We start from the raw sequence: 27,542 nt of genomic DNA on the forward strand, positions 1-27,542 counted from the left end.
GATCTCTTACATAAGTTAGGTGATATAGAGACTCTGTTAACTTTAGCTAGTCTTCTCCCCATGCTAGATTCAATGAACAAACTTTTTAAGAAAGCCCAAGATAGAACTATGTATATCAATGAGTATAGCACTCTACGTAAAATGACATGCTTGAGCCTGGATGGTCTATATTCAGATCTAACAGGGCGAAGCCCAAATTTTTTTAGGTGGCAGATAATTACAGATTTGAATCATGCTGAAAATTTTTTACATTTCAATACAAAAAATGAGTTATGTGTCTTTGTAAAAGGATTTCAGATACCAATGCGCCAATCTAAGACGGGCAAGCGAGGCAGAGCACTACCAGTTAAAAAGGAAGATTTTGACAGGATTGTTAAATCTGTTAGTGATAATTTGAAGTCTATTGCATATGAACTTTCAACTGAGATTCGAGAAAGATTCCCTCAAGAAGAAATACTTGAAGCCATGGGTTGAGTGTATCCTCAATTTTGGCATTCAATTGGAGATAATCCAAATGACGCAAAGATGTATCATAAAAAACTAGAGGAATTGATATTGACATTTTCAAAAGATGCATATTGCAATGGACAGCCAATAGAAGGAATTTTAAATTCAGATCATCTTAGAAAACAATGTAAACAGTTTGCATTGGTTATGAAATAGCAGTTGGTTAACTTGGAGAATCCATTTGAACCTGGATCAATCACAAGGCTTTGGAAAAGGATAGATCAAAGTGCAGCATTGCGTATTGCAATACCAGAATATTTGAAACTTGCTGATTTATGTCAAACAATGATATTGGGGTCAGTGGAAGATGAGAGAGTTTTCAGTGCATTAGGGCTTTTGAAATCAAAGATCAGAAACAAATTAGACAAGAATTTGGAAACTTGCTTGAGGTTGTTTGTAACCCAGTATAATGTTAGAGATTTTCCATATGATAGGGCACTGGCAATCTGGAATTCCATGCGTGATAGACGAGGGATGTGCAACACTTTAAAACCTGGTGGTGCTACTGCTAATGCTAGTGCTGAGACAAATGAATATGATGGATCGCAGACTCAGAGTCAGCATGAAGACGAAGACATTTTTGAATACCCGACTCAGAATGAAGATGAACCTGTTAGTACTAGTCAGTTTCTGGATCTTGAGTCCATTTGGGATATAGAAGCCTCAGACAATCGGACTGAATCACTGAAGTGAATTAGCAGTCAGTTTATAGGTATTTATAATTATACTACAATTCTTGAGTCATATTACAATTTCAATTTGCAAAATTGCAATACTATAGTTGTCATTGATGATTTTTGATATTGTATTCCTTGAATTTGTCAATCAGAAGTAGAACGGATACTTATTTCATATTTTTAATTGTGAATTTGAATTATTACTAAACAATTGAATTATTAGTAAATTGGTATTTGGTTCCACATTATGTAACATGTTGAACATGAAATGCAACAAATTTGTGTCACAAGATCCATAAAATTATTCATATTGCATAACTGTTATTGCTAGAACCTTTGTTACCTTTCTACTGTTCTACATTAAATGCTTAAAATGATGTTCATGGCAATTACGGTTTTGTGTTTGTTTTTTGTCTTAGTTGGCTAGTAAACCGAAGTTGTCGTGCGTTGAATATCTAAGTTGTTCTCTATTTATTTGTCCATGTCAACGTCAAGTGTGGTCAAACGGTTGGTCAGACATGTTTAATGGTTATCGCTAGCTCGCTGGTCCTTTATCATCAAGTCAGGTTAAGTCGCGAGCTTGCGACTACTGGGAGATTTTAGTTGTCGCTAGCTCGCAAGATGTTTTGCACTTGACCATTTTATGTTGCAAGGTTGCGACTGGGTGTGATTTTATGTTGTCGCACGGTCGCGAGGTGTTCATGGTTAAGTCATTTTAATTTGCGATCATGGGATGTAGTTGGTATCGCAGCTTAGTTGGTTTTGCCGCTTGCTCGTAGGTTTTGAAGTTGTTTAGCATTTTAAGTTGCGATCTGGCGACAAGTAAGTTTTGGTCTGATTTTGTGGTCATCGCATGCTCGCGGGTTTGTAAGTCTTAAGTCAAAAAGTGTTGCGAGCATGCAATGGCGGTTAAGTGCCTTGTTATTGCGGGATCGCAAGGGTTTAAGTCAAGTTAAGTTTCGAGTTGCGAGCTTGCGATGAAATAAGTTATTTTGTTAGATCAACGGCTGTTATTTTGTGCGATTAAAGATGGGGATTGACACGTGGACTTGTTTGTCGGGTTCTGTAAAAGTTTTGACACAATCGAGCCGAGATTTTGACATTTGTACAATTGCATTAATGCATTCTATCAATTTAATTGAATTAATGCCACACTAGCTAGTTCATGCAAGTGTGGCAATTAATGAGACTTGGTCACTTGAGAGAAGTGACGGCGCCCAAATACCATTTTATGTTGCGAGGTTGCGACTGGGTGTGATTTTATGTTATCGCAATGTCGCAAGGTGTTCGCAGTTAAGTCATTTTAATTTGTGATCATGCGATGCGGTTAAGTCGCTTGCTCGTAGGTTTTGAAGTTGTTTAGCATTTTAAGTTGCGATCTGGCAACAGGTAAGTTTTGGTCTGATTTTGTGGTCATCGCATGCTTGCGGGTTTGTAAGTCTTAAGTCAAAAAGTGTTGCGAGCATGCGAAGGCGGTTAAGTGTCTTGTTGTCACGGGATCGCAAGGGTTTAAATCAAGTTAAGTTTCTAGTTGCGAGCTTGCGATGAAATAAGTTGTTTTGTTAGATCAACGGTTGTCGCTCACTCGCTAAATTATTTGATGATTCGTAAAAGGAGTTGCGAGCTTGCAATTAAGAGGATTTGGTAGCATTGTCGCTAACTCGCTAACACGTGGACTTGTTTGTCGGGTTCTGTAAAATTTTTGAATGCCAATCGCCAATCAAATAGAAGGGCATGAATTCAAATTTTGCTCGAGTACTTTAGTTTGAAGTTTGAATTAATGTCATTATGCCACAGTAGCTACTAGCTAGTTCATGCAAGTGTGGCAATTAATGAGACTTGAAACTTGAGAGAAGTGACGGCGCCCAAAATTCAAATCGTAAATACCATAAATTGCATGATCAAGCCGAGGTTTTGTATAATTGCATTAATGCATTCTATCTTCGAGGTAATCTAGTGAATTGAGCTCTGCAACGACGTTGGAGAATTCAGAGTGTTGGGTGTGAGAAAATTTCAGAAAATTGGTTAAGTTTTTCTCCTGCAGCTAAAATGAGCCAGGCGACGAGTGGTGTTGGAGGTTCCAAGCCCAAGACCACGACAAGTGGAGCAAGTGGACCTGGAGGTTCCAAGGCTAGTGCCAGTGCCACTGAGGAAACGATGGTTAAGAAATACAAAGATGAATTTGTAGATTTGATGCCAGGGACTTTCGTTGCTTTGAATACAAATCATTTGGCATGGAGAGATTTATGGAGCCAACGCAGAAACCTGTTGTGACCATTTCACACATCGCCCCATTGCAAATGGGGACCCCTGCTTTTTTGCTTTTTAGGGTTTGTTTTCTAAGTCTTTTAGGGTTTTGTCAGTTAGCCTTTGCATTTTGAGTGTCGCCAAGGGGATCCCCTGGATAGCAGGTCCTGTTGGAGTGATGTCCTGATCCTGAAATTTGGCTAAGTCTGGAAAGTCCTGATCCTGAAATTTGGCTAAGTCTGGAAAACTGAAAAGCTTCCAAAAATTAGATTTTGCAACATAACTCCTGGAGGTCTGAAACCACTCTCAAACATCCTGAAAGTATATATGGAATATAACTTAAAGTATAAGAAAGACACTTATACTTAAATGTTATATTCCATAAAATTATCCTAACGGAGAGTTCAAAAAGTCAAATTTCGCTCCTGAACCTTCCTGAGGGTCCAAAGCGAATTTCGCTCCTGACCCTCTCAGGAGGTCCAAAGCGAATCTCGCTCCTGACCCTTGCTGAGGGTCCAAAGCGAAATTCATTATAAACTTCCTTTTGCCTCCTCAAAGAGTTTTAGCTTGAAATAATGAAAGATTTTGTTGAAATCACCAAAATCACTCCTGACCCTTGCTGAGGGTCTAGAGCGAAATTCTTTACAAGCACATTTTTTAACCTTTCTTGAGCGTGTAGGTATCAAGATGGCGACTCCTAAGGCCGGAGGATCTACAAGTCAGAAGGCTCTCATCAAAGAAGATCCGATCCAGGACAAAGATGATCTCCTCCAGCTCAGTATCACCAAAGAAGATCAAGCAAGCATAAGGGCGACCTCCTCCAGTCCAGCATTGACAAGGACGGCCTTCTTCGGACTAACATCATCAAGGGCGACCTCTTCCAATCCAGCATTCCAAGGCGAGGTACATCATCATCCTGCACATCAAAGACAAAATAAGTCAGAGCAAAACTTCGTTGAAGAAGCAGATAGTTTCAGAAGAGTTAATTAAAGCTAGCTTCTCAGCAACATCAAGTTGAATATATCCAAATTACAAGTGTCAGACGAGGTGGCATCCTAGTCATCACTCCTCCAGTCGGATTGGTTCACCTCAACGTGTCCAGATTCAATGTACCTAACTCATGGGAGGTGGCACAAACTTCTATGTACCTACCCCAGCTATCCATTGGTCGAATTTTCCAAAGAAGACATGTGTCCAATTAATACAATTAATTCATTGGTCAGAATTGAGTTTGTTGTAACAAACCCTAATTAGGGTTTTCATTGTAGAATCTTGGCCATTGATCTCAAATTGATCTTAGCCATTGAATTGTATTAAGGGCACTATATAAGCCCCGACTCTTCATTTGTAAAAGGCTAATAGAAAGAAGTTAGAGAGGAGTTAGAGGAGGAATAGTTAGCTAATAGTGAATTAGTTAGTTGATAGAATAGCAATTAGAGTAGAATAGGAGGACAAGGCAAGAAATTGTTGCCATTGATTGTAAACAAACTCCATTTTCATTGAAGTAATGGTGAAGTGTGTCGTTTCTTGCAATATGCATGGTTTCTTGTTGAATCTTCAATTCTAGATGGTAGATGATTAGATCGAATGAAGGAAATTATTGAATGCACCTGTCTGGAATCCATTTAATCCATACCACTAGCCTCTTACTGATTGTAAGGACGCCTTGTGTGGTCAACTGGAATGAAATGAGCTTAATCATAAGTCGTTACACGTCTATTGTTTCATGCATTTTCTTGAATGGTGATCATTGTCAGATGGTGTGCGATTTAAACATATTAGAAGCATCCCTTAGAAGATTGCACTGAGTTGGTGTTGAATTGTTCAGCTTGATGATGAGACCCAACCCAGTAGGACTCCACCTAGTCATTCATCCATCTTCTCGCATTCTAGGTAGTAGAGTAGACTTCCTGAACCTTGTATCTTTTGCCATTTGTTTGTCTTCCAGTTAGTTAGTAGAACTTGTGATTCCAGCAAATCAGACGTTCAGGTCATTAAAGTGTAAGTCCCCTTGTAATTCCAGCAAATCACATCATACCACAGAGAGCTTATCCACACGTAGAGATCCTACAGCAAAGAACCTTGAAGTCATCCCGATTGATCCTTTTCGCGACATCTTCAGCATTCGGAGACTTTATTCAAGAGAGGATAAGGTACCCTTTAGGTATTTTATTCTGTGTTTGATAGTGTACAAAATACACGTCAACAAAACCCTACCACGCTTAATATGATTGGTTCTACTTTGTTTCATTATTTCTGGAAAAATAGGGTTAAGGGTGTCCCAATGTCAAACCCTTGGGATTTAAATATGGCAAAGTTAATTGTGCCAGATGTGTATGTTGATGTGGATTTGATCAAAGAGTTGGGTAAACGCTATTGCCCAGTATCTAGGGTAATCAGAAGAAAGAACCAGTCTACCCTAGTTTCAATTAACGGAGCTAGCTTTGTTGAAGCTTTCCAGATTACCGGTGCTGCATGTACAGATATAGATTTGGAGCGGATTGCAGAGGATTATGTCAAATACAAAGGTGTTATCAAGAAGCATGCAATGCCCAGATACATGCCTAGGGTGAATAAGAAGCCGGTTATAATTCCAGAGAGTATCGAACCACCATTTGACATCACACCTTTCCACCATTATATGCATTGTACAATCTATGGATTATGCAGAGTGTTGGGTTTTGATGGAGATTCAACAATGTCAGTTGAATTACTAATGATGGCTATGGACATTCAACACCCAGATGTTAACAAAGATTATGATTATGTGGGCTATGTGGTTGAACACATTCATAATGCTCTAGTTGAAATTCAAAGTGGTGCACCCAGCCCTACATTCAAGCATAATTCATTGCTGATGCATTTAATCTTGTTCTATAATGTTGAGTTCGTGGATAAAGAATTGGAGCTTTTCAAAGAAGAATTCGATGTCTTAGTGCCAATACAAAGATGGACCCAGGTTTGGGACAGTAGTTCTCCCCATTCTTCTTTCCTTTTCTTTGAAAATTGGATTGTTTCGCCAATTATGGAAATGCTAGGAATAAATAGGGAACGATTGTCAATTAATGTTAGGAGAGTTTTGAGACCTTACTAGTATGTTCCAAACTGGCCTATTTCACATAACTGGGGGGACTTTTATTTTTTTGATAACTTTACTGTGATGAGAGTCTATGGGTGTCCTCAACCTCCCCATATTTTACCAAAATTTGTTCCAATTAGGATTGCTTTTATGGAGTTTATCTGGCAATTGACCCTAGTTGAAAAAGAATACCTTGATAAACACAGGAAGGGTACTTTTCTTCCTAGGCTTTGGGTTGCGTCTGATTTTACCATTGGTAGGAGTTCCTTTGATGAAGTAAACAATTTCCTTAAACAGTATAGGTTGGTTAATGTTGTGTCTAGATTCTGTGATCCAGAACAATTTATTCAAGTTGCAATGCCAAAAATGACACCTTGGGCCACAATAAAGGACCATGAACCATTGGATGATGAAGACTTGGTTAGAAATTTGCTGAGAAAAGATGAAGTGCAAGAAAGGAGAAGAAAATGGAAAAATTTGATGAGAGTTGAAGCAGAATTGTTGGCTGCTGACCCTAGTTTCTCAGGTTTTTGCCCTGATAGCCCGTACCTGGAGAGGATTAACAAAATGTTGAGTTTATATGAAACTCTGATGGAACAAATGCCTCAAATTCCAAAAGTGACTACTCAACAGCAAGACCCCCAAGATGGACATTCTTCACATGGCAAGAGGCCACGTAGTGTGTCTGCTGATGATGTAGAGAGTGGGGATGAAGTTCAATCTACCCGAGTGCCAGCTCCAAAGAAACAAAAAACCACTGAGGTCGGTACAATTGTGAGGAGAGACCCTGCTAGAGCAATTGTTACAGAACAAGGACACTACTTTCATCAAATAAGGACACATCGTAGAGAAGCAGGGCAGAATGAAGAACAGGGAGAAACAAACGAAGCCCTTGCTCAAGGCTTTGATGAGTGTGTGATGTTGTCAAATGAGTTCATGAAAGATGATGACTTTATTAAGTCAAATGAATTTAAAAGTTTTTTGACAAAGTTGAAACAAAATCAATTAAAACAAAATCTGATCATAGAGGAAGCAAATGAAGAAAAGAAAGAGGAGATCATCAAGGCACTGCAGGAATATGATCCTGACAAGAAGGAAATATCTGTGGAACAGGCAAGACAATTGATAAAGAGTACTGGTATGATTATGATGCCTGACTGGGATATCCAGTCTATTTTTATTATTGATCAGATTAGGAAGCAAGAGGACCCAATGTTTAGAACTGAATTTGAAATTGGAGATGTAATAAGAGGATCAGGATTTAATCCTAAGTCAAAGACACTTGCTGCTTGGTCTTTGGCACCTTCCACTCAGAAGCCCCACCTTCTAAATATCCAAGTAGAAAAGAAAGCTGATAGAATGATTTGGAACTTGCAGAACACAACTGACATAGAGATTGCCTCATTTTTTACTCAAGTTTCTTTCATGAATTTATCAAAAATAGAGGATTTGTCAAGAAGATACACAGAAACATATACCCAATTGATTGCATTGTCTAAAAAATATGAAGAGACACTAATGAAGAAGGGCGCTTTGGAGGAAGAGTTAGTGGAGTTGAAAGAAAAAATTGCAAATGAGCCCCCTCCAATACAGATTACAGAACAAGTACAAGAAATACCAGCTGATGTGACAGCAAAAATGGAGGAATACGTAGGGAAAATTGAAAAGCTTGAAAAGGAACAAAATGTCAAGGCTATCTCTCTTGTGTCAGGAATTCTGAAACACAGGATTAGTGTATTGAAAGACAAATTGATGGTTGTGCATGATATGCACATTTCTTTGAAAGAGGCAAGCAAAACATCCTCTAAGGTTGTCGCTTTTCTTGGACCTTTGTTCAATGTTTGGTCAGGAAGAAGCAGATTAATGGATAAGCTAGATACTACAATGATGTATAGTGACGAGTTCCCTCCCAAGATCAGTGACACTAAAGACATGATGGAGGTAATGAATGCAGCTTATGCATTTTTCACAGGGAAGGATGTGCTTATAAATGAAAAATTGCAGACATTTGGGGAAGGTTATAATAAATTGGTGCCTTCAATTTATGGTAGTAATGGAGATTTGAAATCAGTTTCTGATTGGACCAGCAAATTTGATTTGATTCTGGAGCAAGAAGAAATAATCAAGCATGTAAATGAATAGGTTGATGCTGATTTCCTTAACGGTCTGCTTGATTCACTGTTCAAGGTTGAGGTTGACCATGCAAAGTTTATTGTTGAGTCCAAGGCAGTTACAGATGCCAGATGGGCAGATTCAGTTGCAAAGTTGGAAGAGTTAAAGGCATTCAGTTGGCCAACAAACAAAAAGGTGGACAGGTGGCAAGCCATGCTAAAGCCAAAGAAGAAATCTCAGGTTGAGGTTGCTACCCAAGATTCCTCACAGTAATCCTAAGCTTGTTGAATCCTCAGGTTGAGGTTGCCACTTTTATTGATCAATGATGTTGAACTTGAAAGCTCTTATATTAATATAGTTATAATAGCTCAACTGTTCAAGAATTTTATAAGTGCATAGTTGAATCGCATTGTGAATTTACTTTCTGATATCATTATGAATATAATATCAATATCATTTGCAGTTTGAGCAATGTGATCTTCACATAATTGTCTTTGTGTTGAATGTATGTTTTCACTGTGAATTGAATGGTCAAGGGTTTTTCAGTTTACATATGAATCTGGGTTGTGTAACTGTATGTAATGGCATTATTCATAATTTCATTCCTATTTATCTGCAAATGAATCTTATTGAAGTTTATTATCAGGTTGTCTTGAATTGTAAGTGACTCTATGCCCTAGGATAAGGCACTGGTTTGTTGTCTTGATGTTTTACTAATTATGTTTTATAATTGTATTCCTATCTAATAATCTATTGTGGTGTTTAATACTTTCATTCTTAATACTCTTATGATTTTATATGCTATTGATGTTTATGTAATATATATGGAGGTGTTCTATGACTGTCTATGACTCTATAATCCGCCCACCAATTACAATGAGGTGAATCCTTAATTATTTAATATGATTCCAGACTAACAAAAATTTTGCATTCCTGGGCATAATAGGATTAGGAAGCATTAAATGAAAAATTACATACACCATAACAATGCAACAAATGAAAAAGATTAAATCTCATGATTTTGATCATTTGAAAGAGATAGAATTATACACAAAATAAATTTATATATAGACAAAGCTTGACACTAAATGCTTTTCATTTGCTCTGTAAATGACTATACAGTATACAACTTGCTCCCTTCACCTAGAGTCTAGAATCACTACTAGAACCAGAAAAGGAACCCCAATGACTATACAACTTGCAAAATAGCTTGAGCCATGCCATTATCACCCTGATGCCTTCATTTCGGATGGAATGTGAGATGTTACGTTCTGTCCAAGTCCAACAAATCGTTTCCAAATTGAGGAAGAAGCCTTCATGCATAGGAAAAGAGAAAATGGAAAGAGGAACTTGAGCCTTCATGCCCACGATTAGGGAAAGTGGAAATAGGAGCTTTAGGGTAAATGTAATCTGTTGGGGAGGGGTCGCAGCTTCCATGTCGTCACAAAGATGACTGGCTGCCACTCCCCACCCAAACAAATCCTTCTTTCATTCCTCTGCGGGCTCCTTCTTCAAACCCCTTGCCATCCTATGGCAGAGTAAAAGCAGAGGATGTGCCATGCTTGGCCCTTCTTGACAAGAAAAGGCTTTCACACCCCCTCTAGCAATCCTTCTCACTTTCACAACCCCTCTGACAATAAACAAACTCACACAGAAGAAAACAAAAAAACACCCATCCGGTATCACAGAGCACACAACAACTCCATGCACAATCCTGCTCAAACATCATCTTCTTTTCTGAGGAAAAAACCACTCTCACAAAATGAAAAAGGTTTCTTTTCTGAGTTTCTCTTCTACCAATTAAGTCACCACTCTATTGTATTTAAAATATTTTCACACTTCATTTGGTGATGCTCATTCACGTGAAAAATCATCATTTTGGTGTTTTTCAACATGACTGTAGACTCTAGAAGTCATGCCTATCAAATCAACTGCATCCTGCTAAGGCTCATCTATTGTGAACGATTTTGTTCTGATTTTATTCCTCCTTGATTGGACAAATTCTGCTTCAGAATCCCTGACAACAAGCAACCTGAGCTCTTATTTCTCAGAGAAATCCGTGATCTCCCATCTCTAACTCAGAAGCTATCAGATCCTTTTATGCCTCTCAAACCGTCGTCCTCGCTTGTCTAATCAACCTCGACTCAAGAGAAACCTTCAAACTAGTCCCTCAGGAACGAGTCAGCATCCTAGCCTTAAAAATTTTGACTAGATAGTTTGTGGTTAAGTTTTATGGTTATCGCCAACTCGCGAGGTAAAATGTCTGAAGACGTGATCAAGCTGCGAGCTGGCGACAAGTTGGTTTGGGTTTACATCGCGAGGTCTCTAGCTTTTTGGGTGTTAGAGTTTTATGTTACCGAGCTGAAGATTGTTAGTAAATTGCTTTGGTCGCGAGGTCTCGAGTTGGTCTGATGTCATACATTATAGCCGCGAGAGTTAGCGAGTAACTCATTTCATAAAGTTGTCGCTAGCTCTCATGTTTGTTTAATGTTAGCATTTTTAGGTCATGAGCTAGCGGCTAGACACTTTGTGGTTAGGTTTAATGGTTATGCCAGCTCGCGAAGTTAAATGTCTGAAGACCTGATCAAGCCACGAGCTTGCGAGTGAAGTGCTAGCAGTTAAGAGATAAACAGTTTTATGTTGGCAAGTACACGACAAGGGTTAAAGTTACCACTATTTCCAAGTAGCTGCGGTGACGAGGACTTAACATTTGTGGTCGAGAATCGGCGAGTGCCAGTTCAGTTTCCCTTAGTCGCTAGATCTCGAGGTTAAGAAGGCTTACCATTTTTGGCTTGCGAGTTGGAGATAGAGAGAGTCGTAAGGGATTGTCGCTAGGTCGCGAGATTTTCTAATGGGCAGTCTTCCAAGCAGAGAGTTGACGACTGTGTGCCACATGTTTTAATTACTTAAAGTTAATATCTTGAAATCGCCAATATTTTTTTTTATGGTTTGAAAATAGCTTGAAATCGCCAATATTTTATTTTTATGGTTTGAAAATAGCTTGAAATCGCCAATATTTTTTTTTAATGGTTTGAAAATAGCTTGAAATCGCCAATATTTTATTTTTATGATTTGAAAATAGGTTGAAATCGCCAATGCAAATATTTTTCTGGTTTTAAAAACATTACAATTCGCCCATGCAATTATTTTTTGGGTTTTAAAAACAGTACAATTCGACGATTTTTCACAAACTTTGAGTGATCACGGCTAATTCGCCAATGGAGATTATTATTTTTCTCCGTAAACCGCAAAAAATCGCCAATAAAATTAAAATTTTCTTCGGAATTATACAACTTTCGCCAGGTTTTTACACCTTGTCCAAGGGAGGGTTTTCTTAAAGTTTTCCCTGTTTGTCAGAGCCATCCTTAACTGTGGCATGGTCTGCAGAAGGTGAGACACCCGTACGGGTATTGTGGTTTGTAACATTTGCTTGATGATAGTTTTCTCTGGTTCCGACCGGACTGGTGTATCGGCAGCCAAGTGCGAGGCCCTCCGCTCTCCAGCCATCGCCCGCTTGATATCCGCCCTTGCCTCCTCAAGCCTTTCTTTTTCTGTGCGAGGGTCAGGGTACATGGCTTTCTTGTTTTGCAACCTTGTGATTGCCAGTACGTCTTCTCCTGATCCTTCCACGTCGAGCATGTTCACCCCTTTTTGCTTTGGACAATCTATGTCCTCATAATTTCCTAGACCGCACCATCTGGACAGCAAACTTCCTGCATCACCTCCGTTTTGGCATTCTCTGGCAAAGTGACCCCATTCATTGCACTTCCTACATTGAATCATGGGTCACCCCTTCCCGTCGTATTGAATTCTGCTCCTTGGTGTGTTATTATTGGATCTATTGTTACCCCGCCGATTGTTTCTGTACCCTCCAGGGGAGGTGTCAGAGTTTGTTGTTGGCTTCGAAGGTGTCGCCGGCGGTGTGGCATGATCGGGTTGGGCGTAGAGCACTTGTGTGCTCCGTGCTTTCAAATTGTATGGGCATTCCTTAATGGAATGTCTCATTACTTGGCAGATGTCACAGAAAACTTTGCGGGGACAACTTCCTTTAGTGTGTCCTTCAGTCTTGCAGTCAGTACACCATAGTTCTTTTCCTTCCCTACCACTTTCATTGTCACCTTTTAACTCCTCCATCATCCTCATCATATCCTTCCGGAGTGCTTGCACGGTTTTGGATCCCCCATCGTTGTCTTTGTCCGTGCTGTCACCGTCACTCGCCCGTCGCTTCCCCCGAGATGTCTTGTTTTCACTTTCAATATCCATGGCGCGGTTGTATGCTTCATCGTACGATGGCAGAGTGACCACTTTCATCGTCCTTCTCAAGGATGGTACCAATCCTTCTACGAACGACCCCTTCTTGAGGCCATCCGTCATCTGGTTCTCCATTTTGTTAAGTAGTTCCCTCAGCTTTCTGTTATATGCGCGCACACTTTTGTTTTTTCCTTGTTTGGTGTTGTAAATCTCTGCCACAATTTCATTGTCATCCCGTACGAGTTTGAATTCTTCCTCGAAGGCCTTCAGATTGCTCCAGGACGTTTTATGCTGAGCATCGAGGTCTGTATACCAGTCAATAGCTATTCCTCGCACAGTGGCTAGGAATGCCTTCACCCAGTAGTCCCAGTCGTCCTGGCCATTTGCTTCCCAAATGGTGACGCATGTCTTGCAATGTCGTACGAAGTCCTCTAACCTGTCGTCCATGAATTTTGGGAGTTTCTTCTTCTCCGAAGTGTGTGCCATCGTTCTTTTCTATATGGTTTTATGCAGTGCCTGGAAATGGCTATATGTCAGGAAGGTACTATGTGTCCGGCAAGTATCGTACGCTCCTGGTCCAGTCAGGCCCCTGTCAACCGGGCTTTGGTCACCTTCGCTTCTATAGTCCCTCCTTCCCGGGGTTTCCGAATCTGACCCTCCTATTTTGATGCCCTCTAACAAGGACAATTTTTTAATGCCAGACAACGTTGCTTTGAAAATAGTGGCGATTTCCTCATGCAGGTCTCGTACCGCCTCCTCTCCTTGTTCAGAAAATTCCAACTGGGTGCTTTGCGATTCGGCTCTGGAGTCTTCTTCACTTGACGTCGAATGTGGGGCCTGGTCGGCGAGATCTTCCTCCGCTACGTCTGGAAGTGGCAAGTTCCTGGCGACCTCGGCCAACTCCTTCCACGTACACGGTTTTTGCCTCTCCTGACTACAACTCCGAATCACACTCCAACTTCTGTTGTGTTTCTCCAGACTCCTCCAGTCGGCAACCTCCCTTAGTCGTCGTCTCCTATCGGCCTGTTCTTTTTTTCGGAGAGATCTCCGTACAGTTCCCTCGTCTACTCCTTCGATAGCAGTGGTACGTCTATCTTTGTTTGGTTGTAGGGGACTCAAGTGCCAGAGGTACGGCGCCAACTAGCCTCCCTCTCCTCTTCCTCCCTACAACTCCGTTCCTCGTACCGTCGGAGAACTTGTTGCCGCTGGAGTTCCTTTGCCGTTTCCTCCCTTTGGTCTTGGAGTGCAATCAAATTTCTGGCAAGTAACCTTGGAATCCCGAGTAGGTCAAAGATGGGGGTGCTAACGGTGAGTTCACCACGTACCGTGCCTTCCAAGACGGCTCTCTCCTAAGCCTCTCGCTACACCTACTGCGTGACCGACACGTCCCACAACTCCACCAAGTCTGTCGTCAACTGATCCTCTTGTTCCTCTTCCATAGTACTCTCTTCGTGTGTGTCGTTGTCCACGACAATTAACTGCTAGTTAAATGGCCGGCCCATTAATTGTTTCCACCTGCCGCCATAGTTATCTCCAGGTTCGTTCAGGCAACGGCGCCAAAATGTTTGGTCCTAAATGTATGGTTGGTGAATAATCAGATAACACAATATTTCCCACACGTACCAAGTGTTCATGTAACAGAACGATTGTACATCACAACATAAATGACAATGATAATAATTAGACCAGAAAAGTTATATCTTTATTCCAGTGTCCAGAGTTGTCCATACATAATCTCCCCGCCGAGGTTCTAACCAAACAATATAAAGACCTGACAGTTGGCCAAGTTGCCAACCGTCACCAACTCCCAACTACCCAACGGGAACCTCTCGGCGACAAACATAAATATAAACATAACACACTTATAAATATTATTCTTAATAACATACGTTATTTACCCCTAACAATCCTTCCATGACTTACTGAAAATGAGGATGCCATCAAAGAAGATAAGCACGAACTTCCTAAACTGCTTCTGGAAGATCTTGTTCATGCACGATTGGAAGGTAGCAAGTGCATTAGTCAAGCCAAAGGGCATGTCTACAAACTCAAAATGCCCAAAGTAGCATCTGAAGGCTATCTTCTCAATGTCAGCTTCCCTCATCCTAATCTGATGATAGTTGGATCTAAGATCAATCTTTGAAAAGTAGACAACACCATGTAGCTCATCAATGAGCTCATAAATCCTAGGAATACGATACCGATTTTTTATGGTTTTTTGATTAAGAGCCCAGTAATCCATGCAAATGCGCATGGTCTCGTCCTTCTTCACTAACACCACTACTGAAGCAAAGGAACTCTTACTCGGCCTAATGTACCCCATCTCCAGAAGCTCTTTTATTGCTCTCTCTATTTCATCCTTCTGCTTCTTCAAATACCGGTAAGGAGTAGTAATGACCGGCTTAGCACCTTCTTCTAACTCAATGATATGCTCGATCCCTTTTTCAGGAGCTCTTCCAGGAGTCAGATTTTCAAAGACCTTACTCCTTTTGGTGATCAACGCTTGAATGTTAGGAGGATGGTGTCTTTTCTCATCTATGGGGCTAGATGGCATGATCATGCACTCTGCTGCCCACTCCACTTGATCATGTCGGATCAGCCGCTCCATCCTCTTCAATGAAACAATTTGAGGACCTCCATTAGACATCCCTCTTAGCACCACTCTCTTTCCTTCGGACATAAACTTAAGCTCCATTGTTTGCAGATTTAAAGTGATCTCTCCAAGAGATCGTAGCCACTGAATTCCAAGAACTGCATCATCCGTTCCTCCAATACTCACCACAAAGAAGTCATCCTTAATTTCATAGTTTCCCAACTTCAGAGACATGTTGGAAACCATTCAGTTGCAAGAGATAGTTGAACCATCAGCTACCATAACTTTGAATCCATTGACCTCTTCAATTATCAGGCCTCTTTTTTCCACAATCCTTTCATCAATGAAATTGTGTGTCGCTCCGGTATCTATGAGGGCAAAAACTCGGTGCTCTCCAAGCACTCCACGAACTCTAAATGACTCATTTTTATGATTGCTAGAGAGTTAAGCAACTACACCCCTATCTTCTTGGTCACTTTCAGGCCCTTCTGGAGCCTCTTCATATTCACTTCCTTCTTAATCAAGCTGTTCTGAAATTTCAAAATCTGATCCATCAACTGAATATGCCTCCATTTGACGAACATTACTCTTCCCATGGCATCTATGACCCAGGGCCCAAGGTTCTCTGCAAGAATAACACAAATTCTTCCTTCGGAGCTCTTGACGGAGCTCATCATCCATCCGGGAAGAAAACTTCTTAGGCTGATTAGAAATTTCTTCTTGTCCTTACGAAATGAGAAAGGCTTTGACTGAAATTTGGACTTAGCGGCAGCCAACTCCATACTCCTAGACTTCTTGACAGCTTCATTAAGAGTGGGAGGATCAAATGCTTTCACCCACCCCTTCAATGGCTCCTCCAATCCTTCAGTAAAGAGGACCACAAGTCTCTTCTCTGTAATGTTTAGCACCATCACAGCTAATCTTTGGAAATCAGCAATGTAGGTGTCTAATGACCCTTGTTGTTTCAGCTATGCAAGCTCATGGAACTTCACCTCTGGGTCCTTAGTATCGAACCTTTCAATGAGCTTGTTGGTGAACTCATTGTAGGTGACAATCGAGCTATAGCCAAGGGAAACCAACCCATGAAACCACCACTCGTGAGCAGCTCCATCCAAGTGCAAGGTAGCGAACTTGATGGCATCTTCCTCCGGCATCGATCTCAGAAACAAGTAATTATCCAACTTCTGCACCCAAGCTCTAGCAGAACTCTGATCACTTCCATTAAAATGAGCTAGTCACCTTCCCAAGAGCTTGTTGATAGTCTCTTGGAGCATGAGGGCGGTTGTCATATCTTCTACCTCTTTTCATCTTTTGATTCATAAACTGATCTAGAGTGAGGATATTTCAGATCTCAACAGGAAATGAAGCATACTCCATGTAATTGTTCCTTATCTCATCAGCTATTGGGATCTCAACTTCAGGTTGTGGCACTTCCCTAGGGAGGAAGACAGGTTGTAAAGGTATTGTAACTAAACCTCCATTGTTGCTCCCATTGTTACTCCTATTTCCATTTCCATTCCCTCTAGCATTGTTGGAAGTGCTAGCTTCATGGCCATTGTTGGGTTGGTTAGGAGTTCCGACCACATTCTGATTAAGTTTCACCAATAACTAAGACATCATATCCATCATGGCATTAAACTGTCTTTCAGCGCTAACATCAGAAGCCTCATTCTGTTCTATTGTCCTTTCTGCCATAGTGTCAACCGAATCACCTGAATCAACTGCTTTCTCTTTGTTTCTCAAAACCTCAGAAAAAGTCTCTTCAACTGGCACTGCAGGAATCTGATATTGTTGTCTTCTTCGTTCTCTGTTAAAGTAGCGGATGTCTTTGTCACTCATGGAGAACTCTGATCAACTGAGGTCATAGGTTGGCAGGAAAACTAGCTCTGATACCACTGTAATATTCCCCTTAATTTTTTTCAAGTTTGCAAGCAATACAAACACCCATTAGGGTTAGAACTAAAATCTCAAATCTTGCGGAAAGTAACCCTAACACCTTTTGATCACCGAGAGCCCAATCTGGGAGGGTGAGAGCATACAGTGCATAGGGGATCGTTAGATGCAAACTGAAAACTGTTTACAATATCTAGGCAGCAAGCTAGCCCCTTCCACTTTTCAGCGAGATATGGAAAATATTGAACTTCACTTGGCAGTAAACCAGTCGAGGATACAAGAAACTGAAGAACAATCACTCTACTGCTTATGCAGCAAGAGGACTAAAATGAAATTACAATCAACTCAACCGCTTATGCAGCGAGAGGACAGTATTACAATATTCAAAATAGGCGGCTAAGCCAGCCTCTTCCACTTATGCAGTGGGACTACAAGCAATAATCCAAAAGATAGTTGTTAGTACTACTAACTAGCTTTATAATGCACATTATGGATTATCAATACATGAAATATCACTATCCCAAAGATAGGCGGCATAGCCAACTCTTCCACTTATGCAGTGGGATTAAGAAATAACAAAACTTTGTTGTTAGTACTACTAACCAGCATTACAAATCATATAGAATGAAGAATCAAGTGTTGATAACAAGTCCAACAGCTGCAACAATAATAGATATTCACTCCCCAACCGACTTAGACTACTCACACCAAAAAAACTCTTCTAAAACACAACTATGAAATTCTGAAAATCAATAACACGCATAGAAAACACACAGACCAGCAAGCTACGGACACCCCAAAATGCTCATAAATTCTCCAATCAACTCCGAATCGCACAAAAACAGAAGCAAATGAAAGATATAGCATTGACAACACAAATAGAACCTCAAACCTGCACTGCGAACACCTCAAACAATCTGCACGCAACTCGAGGTAGCCAAGGAAAGGGGATGACCCTACTGGGAAGTTTGACTTGCTACATAAAACCAAATCAGCTTTTCAAGATCCGCAAAATGGTGAACTTAATTGCCCAAGGTATAGGAAGAGATGGAGTCGATACCCAGAACCACACATCAAGCACATAGGGAGCCACCAGCAAAAAACACCTTCAACACACACGAACCAGCAACATAAAAAGCTCAGAAAACACTCCACACTTCTGAAAATGAAACACAAAGTCTGCATCTTTGTCCTTCAATCCGCTCTCCTGAATGAAGAGAGGTCTCAAGCTCGATTAGTTGCTATCTTTCAAGCAAGAAATCCAACAAATGCTAGGAGATATGCTTTCCCCGAAGCTTCAATGTAAAATTTGGGAGCATTTCCTTATAATTTCTTCATGGATGCCAAATGAGAGGCCAAACTCTCGTATTTATAGACTCTGAGATTCAAATTCATCTTCAAATGGCACCCAAATTCGTAAAATCTCATTTGAATTTCATTTCAAGTCACCACATGACTTTGGTGTCCCCTTGTCTAGGCACAAGTTCGAACTTTTCCAAGGTGAACACTTTTGCACATAGAAAATCATTAAAACATGAAATATTCCTCTTCCTTTGTAACGCCAACTGACTTAGGAAAATAATAAGTATTTTAAGTGAAGGGATTTTCCTTAAGTCGATCCACACCAACAATTAAATATTAAACTTTAATATAAAGTATTAATATTTAAAAATTCACTTGTAAATCAATTACTGATAAGACCAAATCAAACCATGAATTGTGGCGCTGCAAACCATCAAACTGAACTGTGTCGGGGTTCAATACTGAACTGCTAAAAATGGAACTGCCAAATATGACACTTACTAAAAATAGTAAGTCCAGAATTCTCCTCAGAACAGAATGCATGTCATACCCCCTCAAAGTAGGAAACCCTAATTTTTGCTTCCAGTTAGCCTACGGGTCTCTGGAATAGGCTAATGGCCCACTGAAATTCTCCTCACTGAGAAGGGGACATTATAGGATCTCGGAGTCAAATAAGAAATTCTCTAAGGATTGATACCCCAATTGCAATTTTGATGAAATTAGGATGAAAGTCATTCTTCAGGCAACATATAAATGGTTCTTCACTCTTGAGCATCGTTGCAATGCTCTTGAAAAGTCATGTCAACTCTATGCCAATTTCACTAGGGAAATTCATCAAAATTTGAGTGAAGTCACACTAATGTTTCAAATCTATGGCACATTTTTTTCCTGAAGATGATTTGGGAAATATTTGTTATCAAATAGAAATAGAGATTCCACCTTCCTTCAAACCAGTAACAATGCAAGGAGATTCCCCTCTCCTCTCCCTAATATGATCATTGACAAAACATTCATATAGGAGGCATGTGATCTCTATTCAAACATTATTAAACTTTAGGCTCAAGTGGAAGAACTGGCAACAAAGAAGCTGCAAACCAACCCCATCTCATCCTTCAACTTCAATCAAGAAATTTCAGGCCACTTGATCTTGTTGCAACAGGCAAAACCATCAACAAAAGGATGTATTCTACAAGTGGACTATCACCTTCATGAAGAATTGAAGCCATCATCAAGCTTCATGAGAAATGAAATGTGAATCATTTTATATTTTCACATTGAGGTTATAGATCTCATCATGGGATTATATATTTTAAGTGACTTTAAGGCATCACTTAAGTCAGGCGATCCCACTTTCTAGTTTCAAAGTGATTGAAGTGATAACTTGTTATTTTAGGGTTTCCAAGGCAAATGTGAGAGTTAATTATTGTAGCATCGTAAATTGTATCCCTATACAATTTCGTCCTCACTTAGGCCTCAACTTGGCATTCCGGCCTTCAATGCTCAATGTCTACTTTTATGCTGCTCACACCCTCTTGAAATCTGCATTTTCAACTCCTAATCCAGCCTCTATCCAATTTTGAGTCCTAATTGACAGGACCAAAACACCCTAGGCACCCTGGTCCAGGCTCAGGACCAAGGCACCCTAACCGCCCCGGTCCTTCCAATCAAAATCCAAAATAGGACCTCACAAAAGTCTCTTTATGTGGGCAGGAAATCCGGTTCTATGTCGGCATGCTCTGAAAATTTAAACATTTAATGCATGGTTAGGTATAAAAGGAAGCCTACCCCCCTCATTTCGTAACTAGAACTTTTGGAGAACTAGGGAAATCATAAGTGAGCTCTCAATTACAAATTCAAGTCATGTGAGCAAGCATTCAAATATTCATCAAGAATCAAAAAAGGTCAAATCAAGTTCAAGTATCCATGATCAACCTTCTATGAAGACATTCTATATGACATCCTAAACCCTTGCATGAGGATTCAAGCAAACTTCATCAAGGTATCAAGTTTAAGCATTTTCAGATCAGTGCTAGCCTTTCCCTCAAAAGAAAGCATTCTACTTCAACTCTATTTCAATTATCATTTCAATTTAAAGGTCAATTTCTAAACCGAGGTTTGACCTAAGGCAAATCCTCATCAACAAACCTATTTCCTTCTTTCTGTGTGCAGGGATTTGTCTCAGGAGCTACGAGTGAGGAATCTAGCAGAGTAGACGACAACAATTAGACTCAACTTTTTAAGGCGCGAAAAACGGAGGACCAAGATGACCGGCTCCCCTCAATCCCGAGAATTTATGACAATGGATTTTGTGCCTCATCTTGATCTGGAAAACATCAAGTTTGTCTGCCCTTGATATTCGTAGGACTAGGGCTACCTACTCCCCCTAGCCCCGACAATTCGGCTCAAACTTTCTGTCACAAGTTCTAATCTATTTTCCATCCTCAGATCTAGGTTTATAGCTCTACATGATATCTAGAACATTCTATTACTGTTATGTTTTGTTGATTTCTCATTGTTTGTCCTAGATCTAGCATTGCAATTTAACCTTAATTCAAATTCAGTTTCAACTCAACCAAGGGAGGAATTAATCTAACCTGTATTCAATCCATTTAGGGTTGGATCCATCAAATCCAATTTTCCTCCCTAATGTTTGGTGCTCCCAAGCAAAATTAGTGGCTTTATCAATCCAAGTGGTGAAGCCCTAATTTTCCACACCTTACAATTATGGAGGTAGCTTATAACTACCAGTGGATTATAAATATGGGTCTCTTATCATTGTAAACAATCTTTTTCTCAATCAACAAAGAGAAGAGCTATTGAGACTTTATGAGTTTTTAAAGGAATAACTACATTTTATTTGCAATACAATACAATGAAGATGTCTTGAAAGGTTTTTATTTATGAAAGAGGTCTATCTTTGAGAATTAATCTTGTGGATTATTTAGTTTATTTGTACAAGGTTATATTGTATGCTGGTTTATGAAACAAATCTAACTCCATTCTGTTCTGTGCATTATTCCAAGTGGGTGTTTAATGTTTTGTAATGTAGCACTGTCATTATTTCTCTACATGGTGTTATTTTATTAAGATTGCATGTTATTGAATGATTGACCTAATAGCTGATTTTTGTATGAACGCAAGTATTCTTTTATATTCCACACCTTGTAAATTTTCCACGGATTTTAAATAAAAGGAAACCTCCCCTGATAATAGAGGAGGACTTAGTCCCACATGCTGCCACTAATCAATTTCAGCAAACAAATTTTAGGGATAACAAATTAAAAGCACGATTTTACCAATAAGTATAGGATGCTGCACTTACATGCAGTATGTCCACTGGGAAAGCTTTTATGCCCTTCCCTTATGACATGTTTATTTCCATGACACTCTACCTTCCCAGTAATGTTATCAAATTTCTGCAACAACCTCATACCAATTAGAAGGCTAATTTGAACCATCAATAATACAATTATAATAACAATAAATAAACAGAGCTTGCCACCAAAATGATCATTAATCAGGAAGAGAAAACAACTAAGAATAAAGTTTAGTACTGGAGGTTGATAAGTAGTTCTCAACTGGTATGCCATCTGGAAAACACCGCCAAAAAAAGTCAGGGCGAGGTCGGCCAACTGCATCTTTCATAGCATCAGTTACAACAGCAGTTATAAGTACTGAGAACAAAAGACCTGTCATAGACTCAGATCAAGAATTTAAATATATCAGTAGCTGTCCTAAATCAACGGAAACAGAAACAATTTGTAAAAAGACAGAATGCAAAGGAAATGAGAATGTTACCTAATATAGCATGGTGTAACTCATTAATATTTCTCTGATAAAAATAGTAGATGCAAAAAACAATGGATGGTACAACTACTGCAAGTATCTGATAACAGTTAACACCCTTCTTGTCAGACATGGAACTGCAGATATTTACAGCAGATGTAAGTGGATTCTTTATTCATCAGCTTAAGAAAACACTAAATATAAAAATTGATAGTGTGTCCTGTAAGAAGAAATGTGTGGCAGTAAATGTAGTAAAATATTTCTTATGAAAAGTTGTTATTAATATAAATTACAGTATGAGAAAGGATATACGGGAAAATGATTCCAACACGTACTGGAATGGCCCAAAATGGGACTGTGTTTTCTTTGAGAGGATACATCAGATCATTCAGCATAGTTTTCCCCACAAAGCGATAGAATGGATCTATGAGGTTAAGTATGCCAATACTTGCCAGAAGAATGAGAATCATGAGCCAATCATGTTTATGGAACCTTATCAACTGGACAGCAAGGGACCTTGGTGTGTCCAACACACAGCCCTGCCCTCCTCTCATTCTGAAGAATTTAACAAAGATACTTATCATGTTAGGAAATAAGAGCGGATAACAAAAGCCACAACTCAATCAAAAAATGAAAAAATGATTGGAACTTTTCAGGTGATTAGATATAATACCCTTTACTGTAGTTAGAGCCATTGTAATTTCCTTATACTTGCAAATTGGAACACAATATATGCACATCTTTCCGGTATTCATACATGTGGGCATGCTGATAAAGAAATCAAAATACAAAATACTATACCCGTTGAAAGACCCACTCAGATTCATTGAATGTGATAGGAAATTTTTAAAAATTCAGTCTTTCAAGTCTTCTGTTAAGCTTAAGTAGCATCAAAATTTGAGGCAATTCACTATACCCTAAGGCACTCGTACATTCTATAGGCACAGAAAAAATTAATGCTTTGTTTTAAATAGCTTAAAAGTGCAATCAATTACTCATTCTTCCTATTCATGATTAACATGCACATTATTGATCAGGGAAGCTGTGTCCTCCAGATTCCCAGAAATCAGATCTTGACAGAGGTGGATACATACAGAGAAGGCATATTAACAAAAATTGGATATCAAATCCTTAGTAAACTACAAATATAGCACCCAATATAAGAATCGGCTTCCTCATTAAATCTCTAAATGTTTAAATGACAGGATGATTTGAAACAACGTGGATATAATGTACATGGTCAGTTGAAGTATATGTTTTCTTCATCAGCAAAAGTAATTATATTAAGGATAACACAAGATAAACCTGTTATAAACCACGATTCCAGAACTATGAAGAACATCACAAGGAAACATAAAGTATATGTGATGGAAGAGTTGACTGAAACTAGGAAATTATATTGCTATATCATCTGTATGCTAAGCTATTGATTAATAGATTTTCCTGATACCTTTACGGAAATGCAAAACACTGCCTTCTTTGAAAATGACAGGGCCAAAGAAAGGGGCATATGTGGAGATGTTGGTAAGAATTTCACTGCTAATAAATGGAAGTCACCATAGTTGAAAATGCCATTGGATTAAGTATCGGAATTGCCACATCAATCCAGTCATGATAGCTGCAAGTAGAATGAATTTTTCTGATGTGATGAATGATTTAGAGAAAAAAAGTAGCCATGTGAGTAATGCAGGAGCAGCTTGGGGCTAGGGCAATCTGTATCACCAAAAACATGTTTTATCTCTTCAATTATAGTTTAGTATGCTAACCATGGTTTCCTAGGCATGGATGAGCACTCCAACTTCAAACATTTGAATTTCAAAAGGCTTTCCCTCTCAATCTAGGTATCCACCTTGGACTGAATCTTGGCGGGCTGCATTTGACACTTGTCCAAAGTTAATGACACTCCGAGGAAGTTTAAGAGTCACAATTTCGTGAGGGTATTTGAATTGACCAGCCATTTTACGTGGTGCTGACTTCATTTGCATGTGTAACCCCCATTTGCATGCTTACCACTGATTGAAAAGCCCGTGTGGAGGGAAGTTGCTCTTTATCGAGAATATCCCATGCTTGCTTTGATTGTGGTAGCTAGGTGGAGAAGAGTTACACTTTGACTCTAAGATTCTTGCTCGACCATCTTGATTAATGGCTCCACATTTGGAAAAAGTTACTTGGGAGGGGTTACATTTTAATTCCATACATGAAACTTTCAGATTTGGGAGTCACATGTAATGTCCCTCACCTATTCTGATATCAAATTCCAGTCTTTGACCCTTTGGGAATTTCGTCAAACACTTGGCATATGACTGGTACAAGTTACTTCAGACATGTCTTGACATTATAAACCCTTGTTTTAACAAATGGTGACTTGCTAAACATAAAACTATGATCTAGAATGATAGTGCAACCATAATTACTAAAGTTGAATTCATTGACATAAAATGGTATGCAGAAAATAAAGGTTACAGCAGACTGTCACTAAGTCAAACAATTGGCAAGCATCATATAACGATGTCTAAATGAGGGACAGCCTTATAACTCCTTCATTAATGAATCAAAATAGGCTCATTACATTAGCTGATTTACATCAAATATATTGACCAAACAGACATGGACACTTTCAGATTGTCTGAGGACATATGACAGTTATAGACTCACACATTCAAACTGAAAATGCAATGAAGATGTGATAACTTAGAACCTGCAGTGAAGAAGCAAGCAATATCAACTGACAATAAACCTCCCAAGTGCAAGATCAAACCATGTGCAACGCCGCCCCTACTGCTGCAAGTGAAAGGACTGAGATACCAAAGTGGACTACATACAAGTGCTCCAATTCACCTCCTAAACTGGTCGGTCTCAATCCTAGAAGAAGGCACCTCACCCAATGGTGTGTCTCAAGGCCAAATCATGAAATAACAACCCAAATCGAAGGATTCAAGAGGCACAGGTCTGTTCTGATCAGATGCTCAGATATAGCCGAAACTATCCCCAAAACTCATTCAAAATATCACAAAGAAGTCGCCTTGCTCAACAATTGAAATCGCTGTCCTCTAATATGAAAATCGATGCACAAAAGATGATGAATGAACAAGATCGTGGGAGGGCATAGTCTGGTTCAGTCTGATAACCAGCAGCAACTTGATTCGATTCTCCTTCAAAATACAACAAGTAATATCGCCCTCTTCCTTAGATAAGATTTCTGACCTTAAACACATGAAGGCATGCATCTACTATGACCAATGAACAAAATCATGACATTATGAAGGTCTGAAGCAAACTCCTCAAAACTGACATGAAAACTCCATAAGCTCAATGTGAAGAACTGAATATTCCTCACTCACAAAGCAACCCTTCAGAGGATCTTCCACCTCCTCAGTTATGCGGATCAAAGGGAGGTATCGTTCCCTAAGACTAATTCTGCGGACAACCCTTGGCCCCACAACTCAATTCAAGAGATAACAAAACAACTAATGCCCATCCATGAATTACCCTCTTCTATTTATCCTTTCCATCATAAGATTCCTTCTAGAAGAGGGTAGGTACACTTTATTATTTCTTAAGTGACTTTTTAATTATTTTTATTTTATACTTAAGTCACTTTATTATTTTATTACATATGCACTTTATAATAATAGTATATTATAATTAAAGTGCACACGTCTCACCTTACGTGTTATCTCCTTATTTTGTCATAAAACCAAGTAGAAATAGAATGTGAAGCCACCAATTTCCACCAAGTCGACCCCCTAAACAACTCCTTGGCCTACGAGGGTCAAATTATAGGCCAAACTCCTTTGCAGACTGATCCTCATGAAAATGGGGACATTACATCACATCTGATCGAGATAAAGAGAGAGAGGAGGAGCTAAGGAGGGTTAGCTTCCATAAATTTCTTGCAGGTTGAAGACAAATTGGAGGGTTAGCCACTCAATTGTCATGTTGGAGACCAAGGTTCAAATCCCCCTAAGTGACATCTTAGCACCGGTGAACATGCTGAAATAGTATCTCCACTTAAATTGGAGCAGCATCCCTATTGGAGGTAAAGCAGCATCTTGATAGGAGGAGCAAGTGCAAAATCTCAATATCGTGACTAGAAAAGTTGGTGCACTCACCAAAGAAGTTGGAGGAGCATTGAAGTTGTGCGACGAAGTGCAGAAGGAGCTAGAGGTAGGCACAGATAGAGCAAAAGGAGTTGGAAGAGAATAGAGTGGTAGTCTCATAGTAATGTGGTAGCCCCATAGGTGAAGTAGATGGAGCATAATACCCCTATAGGTGGAGTGATAAATGGAGCAACACCCTATGAGTCAAATTGTAAGTACAATAATATCACCACTAGGAGAGCATTAAATAGAGTGAAATCCCCACATGAATAATTATAAGGGGTGACAAGCTTGTTACCAACCTGTTGACGTGTTTTTTTGTACACAGCCAAACACAGAATAAAATACCTGAAGGGTACCTTATCCTCTCTTGAATAAAGTCTCTGAATGCTGAAGATATCGCGAAAAGGATCAATCAGGATGACTTCAAGGTTCTTCGTTGTAGGATCTCTACATGTGGATAAGCTCTCTGTGGTATGACGTGATTTGCTGGAATCACAAGGGGACTTACACTTGATGACTAAACGTCTGATTTGCTGGAATCACAAGTCCAACTAACTAACTAGAAGACAAACAAATGGCAAAAGATGCAAGGTTCAGGAAGTCTACTCTACTACCTAGAATGCGAGAAGATGGATGAATGACTAGGTGGAGTCCTACTGGGCTGGGTCTCACCATCAGGCTTGAACAATTCGACACCAACTCAATGCGATCTTCTAAGGGATGCTTCCAATATGTTCAAATCATACACCATCTGACACTGATCACTATTCAAGATAATGCATGAAACAATAGACGTGTAACGACTCATGATTAAGCTCATTTGTTCCAGTTGACCACGCAAGGCGCACTTACCATCAGCAAGAGGCTAGTGGTTTGGATTAGACGGATTCCACACAGGTGCATTCAACAATTTCCTTCATTCGATCTAATCACCTACCATCTAGAATTGAAGATTCAACAAGAAACCATGCATATTGCAAGAAACGACACAC

General features: G+C 39.6%; 1 protein-coding gene across 9 annotated transcripts in view; it reads right to left on the reverse strand.

The window, feature by feature from the left end:
• Nucleotides 1-27,542, reverse strand: part of LOC131070469 (lipid phosphate phosphatase 2) — a 167,979-nt gene that overhangs the window by 94,636 nt on the left and 45,801 nt on the right. For 7 of the 9 annotated variants that reach the window (XM_058006041.2, XM_058006036.2, XM_058006033.2 and 4 more), the window contains 4 exons: nt 22,783-23,002; nt 22,460-22,547; nt 22,241-22,350; nt 21,984-22,077 (listed from right to left, as the gene is read on the reverse strand). In XM_058006041.2, the coding sequence (XP_057862024.2) occupies nt 21,984-22,077; nt 22,241-22,350; nt 22,460-22,547; nt 22,783-23,002 (512 nt within the window). Of the gene's footprint in view, nt 1-21,983; nt 22,078-22,240; nt 22,351-22,459; nt 22,585-22,782; nt 23,003-23,120; nt 25,859-27,542 lie in introns of those variants that run through there. The other 2 variants (XM_058006040.2, XM_058006042.2) reach the window with 2 other exon arrangements.

This window comes from Cryptomeria japonica, chromosome 3, assembly GCF_030272615.1.
Source record: "Cryptomeria japonica chromosome 3, Sugi_1.0, whole genome shotgun sequence".
NCBI lineage: Eukaryota > Viridiplantae > Streptophyta > Pinopsida > Cupressales > Cupressaceae > Cryptomeria > Cryptomeria japonica.